General features: G+C 54.4%; 1 protein-coding gene across 1 annotated transcript; it reads left to right on the forward strand.

The window, feature by feature from the left end:
• The first annotated feature begins 3,385 nt into the window (after nt 1-3,385).
• Nucleotides 3,386-18,870, forward strand: VPS45 (vacuolar protein sorting 45 homolog). Its single transcript, XM_058821686.1, has 15 exons — nt 3,386-3,583; nt 3,679-3,813; nt 4,352-4,412; nt 4,862-4,941; nt 5,566-5,634; nt 6,449-6,586; nt 7,351-7,461; nt 8,936-9,070; nt 9,375-9,488; nt 9,698-9,865; nt 12,840-12,998; nt 14,233-14,340; nt 14,563-14,684; nt 15,977-16,108; nt 18,452-18,870. The coding sequence occupies exons 1-15, from the start codon at nt 3,491-3,493 to the stop codon at nt 18,534-18,536; spliced, it is 1,710 nt and encodes a 569-aa protein (XP_058677669.1). The 5' UTR covers nt 3,386-3,490; the 3' UTR covers nt 18,537-18,870.
• Nucleotides 18,871-19,975: the final 1,105 nt, after the last annotated feature.

Here is a 19,975-nt window from a genome sequence, read left to right on the forward strand (position 1 = left end):
GTGGGGCAGCAGCCCCAGATGGCCCCACATTCTCTGTGACATTCCTTGTGACCTTCCCTGTGGCATTCCCTGTGACATTCCCTGTGCTGAGAGCCTGAAATTCCCTGTGGCATTCCCTGGGACATTCCCTGGGACATTCCCCGTTCCAAGGGCCCCACATCCCTGTGCCATTCCCTGTGCCGAGAGCTCCACATTCCCTGTGCCATTCTCTGTCCCTATGGCATTCCCTGTGCCATTCCCTGTGCCAAGGACCCCACATTCCCTATGACATTCCCCATGCCAAGGGCTCCATATCCCTGTGACAATTCCTGTGCCATCCCCTGTGCCATTCCCTGTCCCTATGGCATTCCCTGTGCCCCAGGTGGGCCAGGCCCTGTTCTGCAGCAGTGGCCAGCGGGGGCTGCAGGGGCTGGTGACAAACAGGCCACGTCATGCCCCCAGCTCAGCTGATCCTGATTCTGAATCCATTCTTTGTGTCCTGCCAGGAACCTGCCCTTGTTTGTGTCCTGCACAAAGGGATTGTTTGTGTGGCTGGGCAGGGAAATGTCCAGCACAGAGAGGACAGGCCCGGGGTTTGTCCCTGCTGGCTGCACAGTTTGTCCTCACAGCGGGTCCTGCCTCATGTCTCTGGTGGCCTGCAAGGGGCTGGAGGGTCCCTGTGCTCCAGAGTGATCCCTGTGCTCTGGAATGTTCCTGTGCTCCAGAGTGATCCCTGTGCTCTGGAACAACCCCTGTGCTCCAGAGTGATCCCTGTGCTCCAGAGTGGTCCCTGTGCTCTGGAACAATCCCTGTGCTCTGGAATGTTCCTGTGCTCCAGATTGATCCCTGTGCTCTGGAACAACCCCTGTGCTTCAGAGTGATCCTTGTGCTCCAGAGTGATCCCTGTGCTCCAGATTGATTCCTGTGCTCCAGATTGATTCCTGTGCTCTGGAACAATCCCTGTGCTCTGGAACAATCCCTGTGCTCTGGAATGATCCTGTGCTCCAGATTGATTCCTGTGCTCTGGAACAACCCCTGTGCTCTGGAATGTTCCTGTGCTCCAGAGTGATCCCTGTGCTCCAGAGTGATCCCTGTGCTCCAGATTGATCCCTGTGCTCTGGAACAATCCCTGTGCTCTGGAACAATCCCTGTGCTCTGGAATGATCCTGTGCTCCAGATTGATTCCTGTGCTCTGGAACAACCCCTGTGCTCTGGAACAACCCCTGTGCTCTGGAATGTTCCTGTGCTCCAGAGTGATCCTTGTTCTCCACAGTGATCCCTGTACTCCAGTGATCCCTCTTCTTCAGAGTGATCCCAATTCTCCTCAGTGATCCCTGTGCTCTGGATGATCCCTGTGCTCCAGAGTGATCCTTGTTCTTCAGTAATTCCAGTCCTCCACAGTGATCCCCATTCTCCAGAGTGATCCTTGTCCTCCACAGTGATCCCTGCTCTCCACAGTGATCCCAATTCTCCTCAGTGATCCCAGTGCTCTGGAACGGGGTCAGCACAATGTTAACCAGACATAAAATCCCATCTCATTCCACAGCTCCAGTCAGGAACATTCCCAGAAACTGATCTAAAGGATTTTGTGGTGAATTTACCCCTGAGGAGCCAGGAGAGCCTTGGTGCTGCTGCTCCCTGCAGAGCCACACACAGGACAGGGCCATGGGGACAGGGACAGTGCCCCACACAGGGATGGCACAGCCTGCCCTGGCTGTTCCCCCTTGCAATCAGGAGTGGAGAGCCCTTTTGAAATAACCAACACCAAATTCAATCCCTTAAAATAGCAGTGCCATAATCCCAGACAATCCTATTGCCTCAACTTAGGGGCCGACGTCTGTCCTCGTGCCTGGGCAGTGGTGGCAGCCCCAGGGCGGGCATTGGGGAGGTTAAATCAGGGTTATTTACAGAAATTATACTTGACTCGATTCTTATTCAAGAATTAGAAGGTTAAAATTATTATGGTTAAAAAGAGGTTATTAAAATTATTAAGGTTTAAAAGAATTATGAGGTTTAAATTAAAAATTACAGCAAATGCAGAGGTGTTTCCCAGCCTAAACAATTCCATGATTCCAACCACTCGCATCTCACTAATTTGCCTGTGGGGAATGAAAAGTGTAAAATTTCTGCAGAATAAAAGTTGTTTAAAATGTTTTACCTGCAAACCAGGGATAAACATCCCACCAGGAAGCCTCAGAGGTTTGGTTGGTGATTCATTTCATTAAAATGGAACAAGAAGGGGTTTGTCTTCCCTGAGAACAAGGACAAAGATGGATTTAAAGAGGAGATGACACCCTGGGTTTGCTTAGTTCACAAATAAAATCCAAAAGCATTTCCTAGGAAACTGGACAATAACTAAACCAGCACTTTCCAGACTCTGAATCATTTAACAATAAGGCCAGAAATCAATCAGATGCAATTAATTCCAATTTTTTTACACCATTTGCTGTTATTGTGTGTATCCTTTGGCCAGGAGCACCCACACACTCCTTAAGGCATCACTTTGGATATGGGAAACAAAATCTGGCAAGAAATAAGAAATGTAAGAAAGAAAATACTGGAATTGTATTTTGCTAGTTAAATCCCTATTTAAACCACTCAAATCTTTGGAGTTTGTACATTTCCACCCTCTAGAAAAGAAGACTCAAAGCATTTGGAAGTGAAAAGTAAAATCTCGGCAGGAAATTGAAGGATTAAAGACGCCAAAAGTGTCCGTCACTCTGGGAGGAACGGGGGAGCCGCTAAATTGGAAGTGAAAGGCAGGACACACTCATTAATTAATTGTTATCCCCTCTGTAAATAGGGCTTTGGCAGCGGGGGAGTGCCCGGCCCGGGTCAGCCCTGTCCCGCCGGGAATAGCTCCTAATCCCAGCGTCCTGGCCCGGGATTAACGGGACCGGGCTGGTCCCGGGGCGTTCTCCATCCCCGGTTCGGTGGAACCGGGTCACGTCCTTTGTCCTTGGGGACCCCACGGGACCCTCGGGTGTGCCGAGCCCTCCTGGGGGCTTGGGTGGGTCTGCGAGGATTTGGGGTAGACCTGGAGGGGGTTTGTGAGTGTTTGGGGTGGGTTTCGGTGGATTTGGCTTGGTTTAGGGTGGATTTAGTACAAACTGGAGCGGGTTTGTGTTGTTTTAACATAGGTTTAACATGGGTTAAACCATGAGTTTTAACATAGATTTCATTTAAGTGTGTCTGGGGTGAGTCTGTTTGGGTTCGGTATCAAACTTCTCCGCCCTCCAGAGCCACTTCCACCGCTCGGGTCCCCTCGGGAAGGGAAAGGACGGGCTGGGGGCTGCGGGAACACCGGGAGCGCAGCCGGCGGAGCCGCTCCCGCTGCCGGACTACAACTCCCAGCAGGCAGCGGGGCCGGGCGGAGCGGTGCCGAAGAGTCCCGAAGTGGGGCCGAGCCTGGCCGAAGCGGGGCCGGACATTCCCGAAGCGAGGCCGGAAAGAGCCGAAGCGGGGCCGGAGCGGGCGAGGGGCAACCCGGTAGAGGAGCATCCCCGCCAAGATGAACGCGGTGCTGGCGGTCCGGCAGTACGTGTCCAAAATGATCGAGGACAGCGGTCCCGGTATGAAAGTGCTGCTGATGGACCGGGAGACGGTGAGGAGCGGCCGGGCCGGGAGCGCGGAGGGCGGCGGGGCCGGGAGCCGGGCCCAGCGCCGCCGTGACGGGCGCTGCCCCCGTGCCGCCCGCAGACCGGCGCCGTGAGCGTGGTGTACACCCAGTCCGAGATCCTGCAGAGAGAGGTTTATCTCTTCGAGCGCCTCGACTCGCCCAACAGGGAGCCCATGAAGCACCTCAAGGCCATCTGCTTCCTGAGGCCCACCAAGGTACGGGGCAGAGCGGAGGGAAACGGACTCAGATCGGGCTGGGGAGGTTTGGGTTGGATATTCAGGAGAATTCCTTCATGGAGACGGTTGTTCGGCAGAGCCACAGTCGCTGGAATTGTTCAAATCCGTGTGGATGTGGCACTTGGGGACAGGGGTCCATGGTGGCCTTGGCAGTGCTGGAGGGACAGTTGGACTCAGTGGTCTCAAAGGGCTTTTCCAAAGTCACTCCTTCCATGTTTGTGGTGCTGATGAAGAGCTGGGCACTGGAGCAATGCTGGGGAGGTTCAGGTTGGATTTTCAGGAGAATTCCTTCATGGAAAGGGTTGTTCAGCCCTGGCACAGGGCAGTGGTGGAGCCACAGTGCCTGGAATTGTTCAGATCCACGTGGATGTGGCACTTGGAGACAGGAGGTCCATGGTGGCCTTGGCAGTGCTGGGGGAATGGCTGGACACCAAGATCTCAGAGGCTTTTCCATCCCTAAGGATTCCATGATTCCTTATTCCTTAACTCTGCTCTCCCTGGTGCTGTTTCCATCCAGGAGAACGTGGAGCTCCTGGTGCAGGAGCTGAGAAGGCCCAAGTACAGCATCTACTTCATCTGTGAGTATGAAGAGCCCTGGAGGGGTCCTGGAGCTCCATAAATCTGGAAATCCCGGTGTGGATGGGACAGGCTGCACACCTCCGTGCACCCTCCTGTGCCAGCTGTGTCAGGCAGGGAATTCCCACGTGTCCTGAATGTTCCATGGGTTTGGAATGAGGCAGAATGACTCCAGCTGCCTTGGGGTTGCAGTGCAGTCCTGCAGGCCAGGAATGAGCCCCTAGGATGGCAGGAGCTGGGGGAAGTGGCCTCTAGATGTCATCGTGGCTCTGCAGGACGCTGGGGACATGGGCAGGGACGGGTTGGGAGCATCCCTGGGAGGTGGCTCAGGATTCCAGCACCTGCAGGGTGAGAGGGGCTCTGTGGGGTCTCTCCTGCTCCAGAGGGGAGCAGACTGCCACCCCACAGGGTCTGCATGGAGCCCCCCTGTCCCTTCCCTGTTTCCTCCCAGATTTCAGCAACGTCATCAGCAAGAGCGACGTGAAGGCCTTGGCTGAGGCCGATGAGCAGGAGGTCGTGGCTGAAGTGCAGGTGAAGTTTGGATGTTTTAGGGAGATCCAAAAGCAAAGGGAAGGTCCAGGCTGCCAGACACTGGGAGCTGTTCCCAGCTGGTGCATGCCAGGCCTGGCTGGGAGGAGGGATGGACACAAATGTGGGATGGAGAGGTAAAAGACAGAAAATGCCTTTTCCATTCCTCTGTGCCCTGGGCTCTCACAGCTGCTGCTGGTTTTGGTGGTTCACAAGGTGCTGCCCAGTTCAAATCCATGTGGATGTGGCACTTGGGGACAGGAGGCTGTGGTGGCCTTGGCAGTGCTCAGTGGTCTCAAAGGGCTTTTCCAAAGTCACTCCTTCCATGTTTGCGGTGCTGATGAAGAGCTGGGCACTGGAGCAATGCTGGGGAGGTTCAGGTTGGATTTTCAGGAGAATTCCTTCATGGAGAGGGTTGTTCAGCCCTGGCACAGGGCAGTGGTGGAGCCACCATCCCTGGAATCGTTCAGATCCACGTGGATGTGGCCCTTGGGGACAGGGGGCTGTGGCGGAGGGGAGCTGCCAGAGGGTTTGGGGTGGAGGGAGGAAGGATGATCTGAACCAGTGCGTGCAGGGGGTGGTGGGAGCTTGGTCAGAGACACAGAACTGCTCTGTTCCCCTCTCCAGGAGTTCTATGGTGACTACATTGCAGTGAACCCACACGTCTTCTCCCTGAACCTCCTGGGCTGCTGTCGGGTAGGAACCCAGCAAGTTGTTCTTGTTTTGGGTAAGGTGTTGAACCCAGGAGATTCCTCTGGTTGCCCTGGAGAGCTCCAGATCCTGGCACAGGGCTCAGAGACCTTGGCACAGAGTCACAAACACCTTTACCTTCCATTTTAACCATGGAAACAATTACCAACTTTGTGTGAGGAGTTACAAGGCACAAGGGTTTGAGTAGAATGATAGTGAATTTGTCACAGGGTGAAAAAGTAGAATTTTGGGGTTTTTAGAATGGGGGTTCAGGAGGCAGGATGGAGGAATCTGGGTGTGTCCTGTCTTTCTCCTTCTTCTTGTCCTCCATCTGGATGATGGTGGCACTTTTGGATTGGTTTAGGATAGAGACAGACTGTCTAACATAGGTGATAGGTATTGGAAAATAATAAATAAAGTACTGGTAGTTCTTAGTATAAAAAGATAACACTGCCCCGAGGGCAGTCAGTGTGCTGGACAGATCTCAGCAGGTCAGAGAAAGAATAATAGATAAGAGAAAATAAAAAACCTCGAAAAGCAGAGCAGAGGAATCCCAACTCCTTTGAGGAAGAAGAAGCTGGGAAAAAAGACTTGTAACACCTCAGGAGCCATTTCAACAACAAACCCAACAAAGCGTAGCTCTCATAACCCAGGGCATTGGGGGGGAATGGGCCTTGGCAAGGAGATTTTGTGTTCAGCCCCTGGGTACCTGCTGCTCCAGCACCGTTGTGCTTTCCTGTGACACTTCAGCACTTAGAAACAAGGATGTGGGGAAGTTTGGGAGCTGTGCATCCATGTGAGGTGCAGCTTTTCCTTCCAGGGCCGCAGCTGGGACCCGGCTCAGCTCACCAGGACAACGCAGGGCCTCACTGCTCTGCTCCTGTCCCTGAAGAAGTGCCCCATGATCCGCTACCAGCTCTCCTCAGAGCCAGCAAAGCGCTTGGCCGAGTGTGTGAAGGTGAGAGCAGCCCACAGATTGTCCCTTTAGGATGAATTCAGCCTTGGTTGGTTTTTTACAAACACCTGTTTGTCACTGTCATGTTTTCTGGAAAATCCCTTTGCCAGCATTTCTTCTCCTGGGAAGCTGAGACGCCTCAGAGAAAAAGGAAAACAATATTATCTCATTTGCTTCTCTTGTGTTTTGCTGCTTTGGAATGTGGTTTGGAGATTGTTTATCCAGCAGGTGGTTGTTTGATTGGTTTCATGTAAATTGTTTTAACTTAATGACCAATCACAATCAGGTTGTGTTAGGACTCTGGAAGAGGTCACAGAGTTTTCATTATCATTCTTTGTGGCCTTCTGTCTGTATCCTTTCTTTATTCTTTAGTATAGTTTAGTATAGCATTCTATAATATAATGTATAATGTAATGTATAATATATAAAATATAATGTGTAATGCATAATGTATAATACATAACGTATTATGTATAATATATTCTATATTCTGTATTATATATATTATATATTATATATTATATATTATATATTATATATTATATATTATATATTATATATTATATATTATATATTATATATTATATATTATATATTAAAGTGTCCCATTTCCCTGGGGCCTTCAGCTCCTCCCTGGCAGTGCAGACAATGCAGCAGAATTGAGCTTTCACCCTCCCTTCCCTCTGCATAAATCCACGCTGAGAGGGAGCCTTTTCCAGGATTTCAAGAGGGATTTTTCCCATTTTTTTCCCCCCTTTTCTCCACAGCAAGTGATCACGAAGGAGTACGAGTTGTTTGATTTCCGCCGCACCGAGGTCCCTCCCCTGCTCCTCATCCTGGACCGCTCGGACGATGCCATCACCCCCCTGCTGAACCAGGTGAGCCACACCCAGCTGTGCCAGGCTGGGGCAGGTCACACACCCAGCTGTGCCAGGGCTGGGGCAGGTCACACACCCAGGTGTGCCAGGGCTGGGGCAGGTCACACCCAGCTGTGCCAGGCTGGGGCAGGTCACACACCCAGCTGTGCCAGGGCTGGGGCAGGTCACACACCCAGGTGTGCCAGGGCTGGGGCAGGTCACACACCCAGGTGTGCCAGGGCTGGGGCAGGTCACACACCCAGGTGTGCCAGGGCTGGGGCAGGTCACACCCAGCTGTGCCAGGCTGGGGCAGGTCACACACCCAGCTGTGCCAGGCTGGGGCAGGGTTGGGAGCCCTGCAGCAGCTGGAGTTCAACCCCTGGCAGGTCATGGTTGGATGTTGTAGAGGAAAGTGTTGCTTCCCACCTTCAGTCCCTGCAAAATCTCTCTTTCATCCCTGGCTATGTTTTCCAGACCTGAGTGAGGGTTGTTTGTGCTGACTTCGGTGGCAGATGGACCCAGCACCCTGGGAAATGGGGCCACCAGCACTTCCATGTGGTTTCTGGAGCCCCCAGTGCTTTGCAGGGCCTTTCCCAAGGGTTGTTTGTGGGGCTGTGAGTGACCTTGCCCTGCTGAGTCTCCCTCTGTTATTGATGGCTGCTGGATTTGCTGGGAGCTGTTGGATTTATTTGTTCCATGTTGTGCTGCAGATCCTGGCAGGATCTGTTGGTCTCCCTTCATTTCTGTGAGATCAGGAATTGCACCTGGGTGGGACCAGCAGCCCCAGAGCTGCTGTAACACCGGTTCTGCAGGAGCTGGAGGTGACATCTGTGTCACAGCCCAGCCCACAGCTGCTTTGTGGTGTTTAGGATTGTGCTCAGCATCAGGCATTCTCTGCTGTTTCAGGATTTCCTATCCCACAGAGATTCCCGGGGATGTAAATGGAGTGTTGGGCACGGCAGGGCTCTGATCAGCTGTCGCTGTTCTCTCTGGGTTATTTTTAGACTTCTCAGGATAAAAATAGAAACTCCTGATGTGCAGAAATGCTCCTGCCAGTGGAGCATGAAGGGAATTCTGCAGTGGAAATGTGGGACTCTCCCTGCCTGGGCAGAAAGTTGGGGGGTTTGGTGGCCAACAGAGGTGTTGGAACAGGAATGTTAATCCCCATCCCTCTTCAGTCCGTTTTCAAGGTTCCTGCAGGAATTCCTGATCTGGTGGGAGATGTCCCTGCCATGGGTTTAGTGTCCCTTCCAAGCCAAACCATCCCATGATTCTGGAGCGGCCCTGGAGGGGGGCAGTGTCTCCCCATCTCGTTATTTACCAGCGATGTTCATTTTCACCAGAACGCCCTGGCTGCTCTGAGGGACACATCCCAAACTCTGCTGCGTGTCCTGGCGTAGCAGGAGCAGCTCTGGCTGCCTTCAGCTGAACTCCATTGATCTCCCAGAGCTGTGTCTCACCAAGGTCATCCCTTTGCCTCCCTTTCCTCTGGCAGTGGACGTACCAGGCCATGGTCCACGAGCTGCTGGGCATCAACAACAACCGCATCGACCTGTCCCGCGTGCCGGGGATCAGCAAGGACCTGCGGGAGGTCGTCCTGTCGGCTGAGAACGATGAGTTCTATGCCAATGTAGGTGTCCAGGGGGGCTTCACCAGCACCCACAGCTGGGGGTTTGCCACAGGAAAGGAGTTTCGCCGTGATTTTGGGGATTTTGGCACCCCTCAGGGTGGGGATGTGCCGTTTGTGAGCGTCGCTGTGCAGCATCAGTGACATCTGATGTGGGATAACATCCTAGAAAATGTGTTTGTAGTTTGGTTTCAAAGCCTGCTGCAGGTTTTGGGGGATGGAGTCACCTTCTCCCAGCTGCTCAAAGCTCTTCCTTCCAAAACTCCTCAAACGAGTTTCCCTCTGCTTCCCATCTTGTTCCACACAGAACATGTACCTGAACTTCGCCGAGATTGGCACCAACATCAAGAACCTGATGGAGGATTTCCAGAGGAGGAAGCCAAAGGAGCAGCAGAAGCTGGAGTCCATAGCAGATATGAAGGTACAGACAAATTCCATCCCATTTGTGCCCCATCCTTTAATGTCAGCAGTAAATAAAAAGCACATCCCTCCCAGAAACCTCCTGGGACTGAGGTGTCTGATCCTCTGCACACAGCAGAGAATTTGTACAATTTATGGCTGGCTGCACCCACCTTCTGCCATCTCCTGCTGTTCCCTGGAAGCACCCACTGCCTCAGTTTCCTCTCACAGGCCTTTGTGGAGAACTACCCTCAGTTCAAGAAGATGTCAGGCACAGTGTCCAAGCACGTGACGGTGGTGGGGGAGCTGTCCCGGCTCGTGGCAGAGAGGAACCTGCTGGAGGTGTCCGAGGTGGAGCAGGAGCTGGCCTGCCAGAGTGACCATTCCAGTGCCCTCCAGGTACCCATCCTGCCTCTGCCTGGGGGGGTTTCACCCCATCTCTGCCTTGGGAGGGGGGATTTGATGCTGGCAGGCAGTGGGAGCTCCCTGTGGGGAGGGACACTGCGTGTGGAATTGCTGCTCAGATGGGAATGAGTCATGGTTAATAACTGGCTTGAGAAGCATCCTTGCAAATCCTGTCCTTACATCCCACAATCCAACATTCTTTCTTTATATTCAGCCAGTTGGTTTCTGGCAGACACCAGGGTAAAACAACCTCAGATGCTCTGCAGGAGCTGATGTGTTTGGGCAGGAGAAAAGCTGGAATCCGTGGAATTGTCTTTACCTATTTTTTTAAGAAAAGCCACTAGAAAGACCCTTAAATCCAAGATTTCTTTGGCAGAGAGGCCTGGAAAAGCTGGAGGGAGGCTCTGTGACAGCTGAGTGTGGCCCCTTGTGCTGTGAGCAGAGCAGGGTCTGGCAGAGTCAGTGGTGATGGATTTGGGCTGGTGTACCACAGCAGCTCAGAGCAGGGCTGGAGAGTCTCAGTTCTCACTTCTGAGAAATGATTCCTTGATTTCCAGTAGTGCAGGGGGATTCCCAACACGTAACAGACCCTTGCATGGCCCTGGGGAAGCAGAGGGGCTGGGAAAAGAGAAAAAGCAGCTCCAGCAGCTTTGAGATCAGTTCCTTGCCCTCCTCTGTGGCTCTGAACTGCAGGTGGGGGCAGAGAGGGTAACACTGTCCCCAGAGGTGGAATGTGCTCCCATCCCCGTGGAGCAGGGAGTGCAGGGATGGGATTCCATAGCTGCTGCCTGGCAGGATTTCCATGGCTGAGTGTGGAACTGGGACTGCAGCCAGGAATGTGTTTGCTGGAAGCAGCCTCTTGCTGATACAGGTCCTCATGCTGTATCACTGTCTCCAGCTCAGGTTGTTGTGGTTTAAAAGTCAAATATTCCCAGTCTGCTCCCTCCCTGTGCTGTGAGCTGTGATTTTTGATGGGATATGCACAGCACAGAGCTGGTGCCAGGTGAATCCTGGGGGTCACCTTGCTCCTGCTCTACACAAACAGCATTTCTGCAGTTTTAGAAACGCTGCCTCAGTTTCCTTTCAGCCCCTGGGAGATTTGCATCAGCTTGGGCGTGAATGGAAAGCCCTGTAGGTGGGATCTTTGTCCCTGCAGCCACCCCACCCTGGGCTGTCCCTGCTGCAGCTCCAGCAAGAGGGAAAAGGCCACGGGACAAGAAGCAGCAGCCAGAGCCTGGAATAAAGATGGAATTGTTCTCCCCTGATGTCACTTCAGGGATTGTTGGATCTCTGGTGCCCCAGTCTGGGACATTTGGGTTCCTCCTGCCCTGGGCTCTCATTAACCCTGACACGGAGCATGAATGGAGGGTTGGAATCCCAGCTCCTCCCATGGACAATGGGTTTTCTGTTCTCTGCTTCCTGCTGCTCCTGGCACTGCCAGCACAGGAACCTCCCTGGGGCTCTGGTTCTCCCCTCACAGGTGAATTCCTGACCTTGAGTGGTGAAATTCCTCTTGATCCTCCTCACAGCCAGGATTTTATGCTGTTTTTAGTCAGCATCAGTTAAATAGGTGCCAACAAACATCTGGGCCAGGGTGGTGAATCCAGCAGCAGCTCAGGAGTGATAACAGATCCCTGCTCTTCCCTGTAGCTGGGATCTCTCTTTCCATGCTTTAATTCCTTCCCTCCTTTGCTTCCAAATGTGCAGTTTGTTCCTCCACATCTCACATCCAAAGGTTTGCTGAGACTTTGATGCCATTGCCTTGCACCTTCCAAAAAGGAAATGGAGTTGGGGGTTTTGTAGTGGTGGAACCTTTGGGGTGGAGCTGGAAACACCCAGGTGGAGCTTGGAGGTGTCTCAAAATCGCTGTGCACAGCCTCCCCCTCCTGCAGCACCACAAGGGGCTCAGGACCCATCATTGGTGGGTTATGAATTCCCAGTTCCACGGAAAGACCCAAAACCAACTTGTACTCCAGTAAATCCTCCTGTGAAACACCTGAGGGGCCGGGCTGTGGGGTTTGTACCACACCTGCATCCTCCTGCATTGCCCGTGGCAGTTGCTGGGCAGCGAAACCGCTGATAAGTGACCAACAAATGGCTGATAAGGTGGTGACACCAATGAAGGTGTCTGTCCCCGTGTCCCCGGGGCTGAGCAGTGCTGTGTGGGTGTGTCCCGCAGAGCAGTGACACCGCTAGAGGTGTCTGTCTGTCCCCGTATTCCCGGGGCTGAGCAGTGCCTGTGTGTCCCGCAGAGCGGTGACACCAATGAAGGTGTCTGTCTGTCCCCGGGGCTGAGCAGTGCCTGTGTGTCCTGCAGAGCGGTGACACCGCTAGAGGTGTCTGTCTGTCCCATGTCCCCCGGGCTGAGCAGTGCCTGTGTGTCCCGCAGAGCGGTGACACCGCTAGAGGTGTCTGTCTGTCCCCGTGTCCCTGGGGCTGAGCAGTGCCTGTGTGTCCCGCAGAGCGGTGACACCGCTAGAGGTGTCTGTCTGTCCCCGTGTCCCCCAGCTGAGCAGTGCCTGTGTGTCCCGCAGAGCGGTGACACCAATGAAGGTGTCTGTCTGTCCCCGCGGCTGAGCAGTGCCTGTGTGTCCTGCAGAGCGGTGACACCACTAGAGGTGTCTGTCTGTCCCCGTGTCCCCGGGGCTGAGCAGTGCCTGTGTGTGTGTCCCGCAGAGCGGTGACACCACTAGAGGTGTCTGTCTGTCCCCATGTCCCCCGGGCTGAGCAGTGCCTGTGTGTCCCGCAGAGCGGTGACACCAATGAAGGTGTCTGTCTGTCCCCGTGTCCCCGGGGCTGAGCAGTGTCTGTGTGTCCCGCAGAGCGGTGACACCAATGAAGGTGTCTGTCTGTCCCCGTGTCCCCGGGGCTGAGCAGTGTCTGTGTGTCCCGCAGAGCGGTGACACCAATGAAGGTGTCTGTCTGTCCCCGTGTCCCCGGGGCTCAGCAGTGTCTGTGTGTCCCGCAGAGCGTGCGGCGGCTGCTGCAGAGCCCGCGGCTGTCGGAGCTGGACGCGGCGCGCTTGGTGATGCTCTACGCGCTGCGCTACGAGCGCCACGCCAGCAGCGGCCTCCCCGCACTGCTGGAGGAGCTGCGCGCCCGCGGGGGCAGCGACAGGTACCGCAAGGTAACCCTGGGATGGGGTAAAACAGGGACAGGTACCACAAGGTAACCCTGGGATGGGGTAAAACAGGGACAGGTACCACAAGGTAACCCTGGGATGGGGTAAAACAGGGACAGGTACCACAAGGTAACCCTGGGATGCGGTAAAACAGGGACAGGTACCACAAGGTAACCCAGGGGGGGTAAAACAGGGACAGGTACCACAAGGTAACCCTAGGATGGGGTAAAACAGAGACAGGTACCACAAGGTAACCTGGGGGGGGCAGGAGGGGACAAATAACCCCGGGGGGGGACAGGCAGCGTGGGGTAACCCTGGGATGCAGCAAGGCAGGTACCGTGGGGTAACCGTGGGGTGGGGCAGGTACCACCAGGTAACCCCAGGCTGGGGGCAGGTACTCCCAGGTAACCCTGGGGTGGGGCAGGTACCACCAGGTAACCCCCACCAGGTACCACCAGGTAACCCCAGGTGGGGCAGGCACCCCAATGTCCCACAGGATGAGGAATCTCTGCTGTTTGGGCTGAAACTGCCTGCTTCAGATCAGCCCAGGGTTGTGCTGTTGCACAGAGCTCGGCTGGGACCTGTGGGTGTGGCTTTAAAAGGTGTTTTAAGTAAGTCACTCGATTTCTGTTCCCTAAACCAGTGGAAATGAGGCAGAATGGCTCCAGCTGGTTTGGGGTTCAAGTCCAGCCCTGCAGCCCAGGAATCACTGAATGGGGATTGGACTCCAGAGGTCCCTTCCACTCCTGACCAGTCACTGATTCCGTGATATTATGAAGGATTTCATAAAGCAGGGATGGCAGGAGCCTGCTGGGAGGGGAGTGTGGCACCTCCGTGGCCTGGGCTGTGCTTCCTCTCTTCTCTTCCTCCCCCACTCTCCCCAGCTCCTGCAGCACCAGGCAGTGGCTGCAGCGAGGGGCTGGGGATGGAGAGGAGCTGGCAGGGAGGGAACAGGCAGCAGTGCCAGGAGCAGCTGGGGAGGAGGTGGAGGAGAGGGATGATGTCACCTCGTGTGGAGGAGCTGCTGCAGGCGACGGAGATGGAGATGAAGCTTCTCCTCAAGCAGGAGGGTCGGGACGGGCTGGGGGACGTGGGGGTGCTGCTGCTCTGCCCCCTCACCTCCATGTGCGGTCCCATTGGGATCATCTCCATGGCTCCTTGTCCCCATGGGGTGTCTGCAGTGAATCCTCACTCCTGGAGGGGGTGCCAGGCTGACGGGCTGTGCCCTCTCCCTGCACAGCTGGTGTCTGCCGTGGTGGAGTACGGAGGGAAGCGCGTGCGGGGCAGCGACCTGTTCAGCCCCAAGGACGCCGTGGCCATCACCAAGCAGTTCCTCAAAGGCCTCAAGGTACCAAGATTCCTTGGGGAAATGGGGACAGGCTCTAAACTGCAGCCCAGAGCAGGAGCAGAGCTGGCAGGAATGCTCTCAGGGCCTGATTGCACTGAGAACAACAGGAGCGAGCTCCTGGAGAGCTTCTCAATCCCAAATTCAGGGCTAGAACCTGCTGTGCCTCTGCTGATCCTCCTCCCTTGCTGGGCCACTTCCTAAAGAGCTTCTCTCTGGCCACAGGGCATTGAGAATGTGTACACCCAGCACCAGCCCCTGCTCCAGGAAACCCTGGACCAGCTCATCAAGGGGAAGCTCAAGGACAGCCAGTATCCCTACCTGGGCCCCAACACACTCCGGGACAGGTACGTGGGGCCTGTGGGGCACAGCCTGCACTGGGACACAGCAGCTGGGACATCCCTGCTGTCCCCAACACTGTCCCCACAGCAGGGTGGGACTGATGGTGAACAGAGCTGGGGATTGGCACAGAAATCTCTTGGTTGTAGAGGTCTTGTATCCCCAGGGATGTTCCCAGGACTGGGGTGTGTCTCACCCTGGCTCAGATGTGCCACTCCTGATGGGCAGCTGAGGTGAAGGATGAAGCCCTCACTCAGCAGAGGAGGCAGGAGCAGCTTTGCTCCAGGTCATGCTGTCCATGCAGTGATCCAAGAAGGAAATCCCTGGTGTTGGTCCTTCCAAGGGATTGGGAGGGTGGTTACAGGAGAGGGAAGGAGCAGCTCACTGGAAAGCAGGATGTGCACAGCACACTGAGTTTGTGTTGGGATAGAAGAAGGTGCTTCCCTCCTTTCCCCCTTCCTCTTGGCTTCCCTCAACAATCCCACATCTCCCTGCTGGCTGGGAAATGTCCCCTCAGGTGAACTGAGGCACAAATCCTGGCACTTCCTGATCAGCCCGGGAGCTCCAAGGCAGCTCTGTGTCCTTGCCTGACTCCAGAATCGATCCTGATTTCCCAGCCCCAGCAGATCATGCATTAAACATGGCACGTGGATCCACAGGGATCGGGGTGGTGCTGCTGGAGTCAAAGTTCAGGAGAGGTTTGGGGAATTCAGTGGATTGTTTTCAGCTCCACATCACAGGGATGGAGGTCTTCAAAGGAGGCACCCTCAGGATCCTGGATCTGCCTACAAAGTGCAGGATTTATCCTTGGCTTTGTCTGATCCCACCTCAGTATTTGTGGCTGCTCCATCCCAGAAATTGTCCAAGGCCAGGTTGGTCAGGGCTTGGATCCACCTGACTCCAGAATTGATCCTGATTTCCCAGCCCCAGCAGATCATGCATTAAACATGGCATGTGGATCCACAGGGATTGGGGTGCTGCTGCTGCTGGAGGCTGCTCAGGGCTCCGGGTGAAAGTTCAGGAGAGGTTTTGGGGCATTCAGTGGGTTGTTTTCAGCTCGGAGCCCAGCACATCACAGGGATGGAGGTGTTTAAAGGAGGCACCCTCAGGATCATGGATGTGCCTACAAAGTGCAGGATTTATCTTTGGCTTTGTCTGATCCCAACTCAATATTTGTGGCTGCTCCATCCCAGAAAGTGTCCAAGGGCTTGGATCCACCTGCTCTGCTGGGTGTCCCTTAGAGATGAACTTTTAGGTCCCTTCCAGCCAAACCACTCCATGATTTGTGCTTTTATCCCAGGCCTCAGGACATCATTGTGTTCCTCATTGGAGGGGCCACCTACGAGGAGGCTCTGGCTGTGTTCAACCTGAACCGCTCCAACCCCGGCGTCCGCATCGTGCTGGGGGGCACCACCATCCACAACACCAGGAGGTAAAATCCAGCCCTGGATGCTGGCACAGCAGGAATTTGGGAGATCCCACGTGGAAATGGGTGTCAGTGCTCTGGAGCCAGCTCTGCTCGTGCCGGCTCAGGGACAGATCTCTGAGCTGGAGGTTTAACTTGAATTTCCATGAGTTCAAGGGCAGGCAAGGGGAGTTCTCCACAGAGTTTTTCAAGTTTATAACACAGGGCAGCACATGGGAATTCAGCACTGAATGAATCTGCAGCTGCTTTGCTGAAGGTGGGCAAAGATCCCTGTCAGTATGGAATTCCCAGTGGGAAATGTCTGGTTTATAAAAACAAATAACTTTTCCTGGTTTATAAATACAAATAACTTCTCCTGAACCCAAATTATTCACTTTGGGCACAGGAAAGAATTGAGGCCACAGTGGGAATTGCTTCCTGGCCAGGTAGGAGAGCAGGAATCCTCTGAATTCTCAGGAATTTCTCCAGATTCCCAGTGCTCAGTGTGGGATGGTGGGAAAATCCTGAGATGAAGCTCAAGATCTGCAGCTCCATCCTTGGATCTGCTTGGATTGGTGCTGCTAGGAGCCACCCTGGCTGGTTTGGGCTCTGCTGCTGTGCAGTCCCTGAATTATTTACAGAAAAGCTGGGATTCTGTGTCCAAATTTGCATTTCAAAGAATGAGGTGGAGGGAGAAAAAAAAATGAAAATAAAAGGAAGGGCTGGATGTGGCCTGGTCCTGCCTGGGGAGGACAGCAAAGGACCCTGTCCCAAATGATCCATTTTCTCTTGGATAAGGTTTCCCTGAGCATGGAAGGACAATAAAACTGTCTCCTGTCCATTGTTATCCACAATTCCAGCACAGTGCCCCAGGATCAGGGATATCTCAGCACACCCATCCAAGGAAAGCCAGGTTTTAGTGTGTCCCAACCCCTCACCTAATCCATGGCCTTGCTGATTCCTCTGGGATTAGGGCAGATATTGTCACCAGAAACAAGGGGATTTGGCTGTTAATGCACAGAGCAGCCGTGTAAGCACCTAAATCCTGCTCCCATTGTTCCTCCTCCCTGCTGCAACTGGGACCAACATCTGTGAGCCCTCAGGGGTGGCCCAAAGGATGGAGAATCTGCTCTGCTCCCAGGGATTCCAGAGCAATGCCACAGGGTTTGGAGGAGAAAGGGTTACAGAGGATCAATAATCGGATCAGAAGGGCTGCAGGAACATCTGGTGCTGGGGCTGACTCATCCTGGCCAGGTTGAGACAAACCTGCTGGGACTAATCCAGGATGTGGGGCCTGACCTAGTTACCCAGTTAGAGCCACACTGGTGCCACTGGGTCCTCCTGGGGACTGCACAAGGCTCGTTTCTCCTGGGAGTTGCTGGGTCCTCAGCTGTGGAGGCTCCTGCAGATGCCTCTGCTGGGTTCTCAGCTGTGGAGGTCCCTGCAGATGCCTCTGCTGGGTTCTCAGCTGTGGAGGCTCCTGCAGATGCCTCTGCTGGGTTCTCAGCTGTGGAGGCTCCTGCAGATGCCTCTGCTGGGTTCTCAGCTGTTCCTGCAGGATCTGCAGGGTCCTTGGAGCAGCAGAGGGGGTTGTGCTGTGGTGCAGCTCATTTTTAAAGTGCAGGTGGGAGTTTGGCTCATTCCCCCAGTCACTCCAGACTGGGAATGTGCTCTGAGGGACCCTGAGGTGTCACTGGTCACAGGCACAACAGGCTCCAGACAGCACAGAACCAGAGACCCTCAAAGCAGCAGTCATTCCCTGCCAGAGCTCAGTTCTGCCTGGTTCTAGTGCCTAAAAATAACCTGGAGGAGGGAGAGCTCAGGCTGGAACACACAGCCAGGTGCCAGAGCTGTGCCAGAGCTGGTGCCACCGTGGGCAGTGCCCTGGCTGTGCCCCCTCCCAGCTGTGTCTGGTGGCACTCAGAGCTGGGGTTGCTGCAGGGTTTTGCAGATTCGAGGGTTTTACTCTTTTTCAAACCCCTCAAGATTCACAACCTGAGCTGCTCCAGCCCCAGTTTAGGGGAATCCCATTCCTGCAGGATTTGTGGCATCTCTTGGTTTGTATTTCTTTATCTTTTGGGGCATTTTTGAAGCATTGCTGTTGAGATCACCTGATCAGCACACTGAGGGATGAGTCAGCCTGGGCATGGCCGTGGTGTCTCATTGCCAGAGGAACCATCCTGGGGCAGGATCCTTCCAGCTGGGAGCATTGCCGCCCTTGGGAGCTGCTCCCAGCCGTGGGTGGGTGATGCCAGCAGGCCTGAGCGTTGTGCTGGGGACAATCACAGCCCCTCAGGCCCTGGGTACATCTGGGACAAGGCCATGAGCCCCTCTGGCCCTCATTCCACTGACCTGAAGCTTTCCCAGCAGCTTCCTGGAGGAGGTGACAGCCGCAGGATTCCGCGGTCGAAGCACTGAGAGCTCCCAAATCCCACCAAGGTCCAGCAGACGGTGAATCCTGAAGAAATGAGGGATTTTTGAACATTCAGAGCTTTCCCAGAGCAGAGCAGAGCAGGATGTTCCTGGCCTGCAGCTGGAGCTTCCCCTGCATACCCAGAATGGCAGCGAGTGCTGCAGCTGGCACTGGATGTGCCCCCACTGCAGCTCCTCGTTGTCCCCTCACAAACTGCTCCAGGACTGGCATGGTCACCTTGAGGAGAGCCTGGGACAGCCCCTGAATCCCTGCAGCTCTGCACAGGACACATGAATGAGTCCCCTGAGGAGCCCATGCAGGGGGAGCAGCTGTGGGGGTCTGGTTGGGGGGCACAGGAGCCCTTTGTTGTTGTCTGTATATGTTGAATCCTATTAAATCCCCCACTTCGGCCAAATCTGTCTCCTAGATGATTCCCACTTTCCCTTTCCCAAGGCCACAAGGTGCAGTTACAGCCTGAGCCTCCATGGGAGCTTTTGCTCCCCTCCAGGACCACACCAAGGAACCTGCAAGTGCATTTCCAGCTCTGCTCCCTGGCCTCTAATCAGCACTTGATTGGGAATTAACAAGCCAGATCAAATGAAATGAGCTCCTAAATCCCTGGGAATTATCTTGGCATCACAACTAAGTCCTGTTGATGTGGGAGAGAGCAAAGCCCTGCAGGGAGGAGGGGACCTGGGCAGCTCTGTGGGGAAGGGAGGGGGGACACAGCCTGTGCTGGGGTGGAACTGGGTGGGCACCAAATTTTTAGTGAATTTTGGGTTGTTGGGACAGGCAGAGCTGTAAGAATTCCTCCTTAGAGGTGACTCAGGTGTCTGAGAGCCCAAGAGACGGGAGCTGTCAGAGGATACTGGGCAGCCCCTGCCCCGTCCCCTCCTCCAGCAGCCCCTTCCCCAGACACCAATGATAGAATTGTTGTCAGAGGCACAGAAAAGCATGTGTCCTAATTAAACTCACAGGCAGCAGCTTCAGACTTGATATCCAGAGGCAAAATGCTGTGTGGGGGGTGTTAAATACATAAATAAACCAGGAGTTTGCTGATCTGCTCTGCAAGAAGAGGCGATTTTGGCAACTGTTTGTTGTGGAGCAGCACAAGGAGCAGCTGCAGCTGCCAGGGGTAGCAAAGGGGGTATGGGAGTATAGGGAGAGACACAACCACACCTTGGAGAGGCTTTTGGGGACGAAAAGCTGCACTGCCCATGTCACCTGTGCCACTGGGGAGCAGCCTCAGTGCTGGAAGGGCAGCCTCCTGTTCCTGGTACAGAAATGGGAGCTGGGTTCCCTCCTATCTCCTTCCTTCCCTGTAAATTGTTGATGTTTCCAGCTCTGAATCATTGGTCACATCCTTCACAGCGTGTGACTCACTGGCAGAACAGCCTGAGGCTTCCAAGTGCAGCTGAATTCCTGCTCCCAGGGATGTGTGCAGCTGTGGTGTTATGTGCTGTTACCTGCTGTGGCTTCAG

This window comes from Ammospiza caudacuta, chromosome 30 (genome assembly GCF_027887145.1).
Source record: "Ammospiza caudacuta isolate bAmmCau1 chromosome 30, bAmmCau1.pri, whole genome shotgun sequence".
Lineage (NCBI taxonomy): Eukaryota > Metazoa > Chordata > Aves > Passeriformes > Passerellidae > Ammospiza > Ammospiza caudacuta.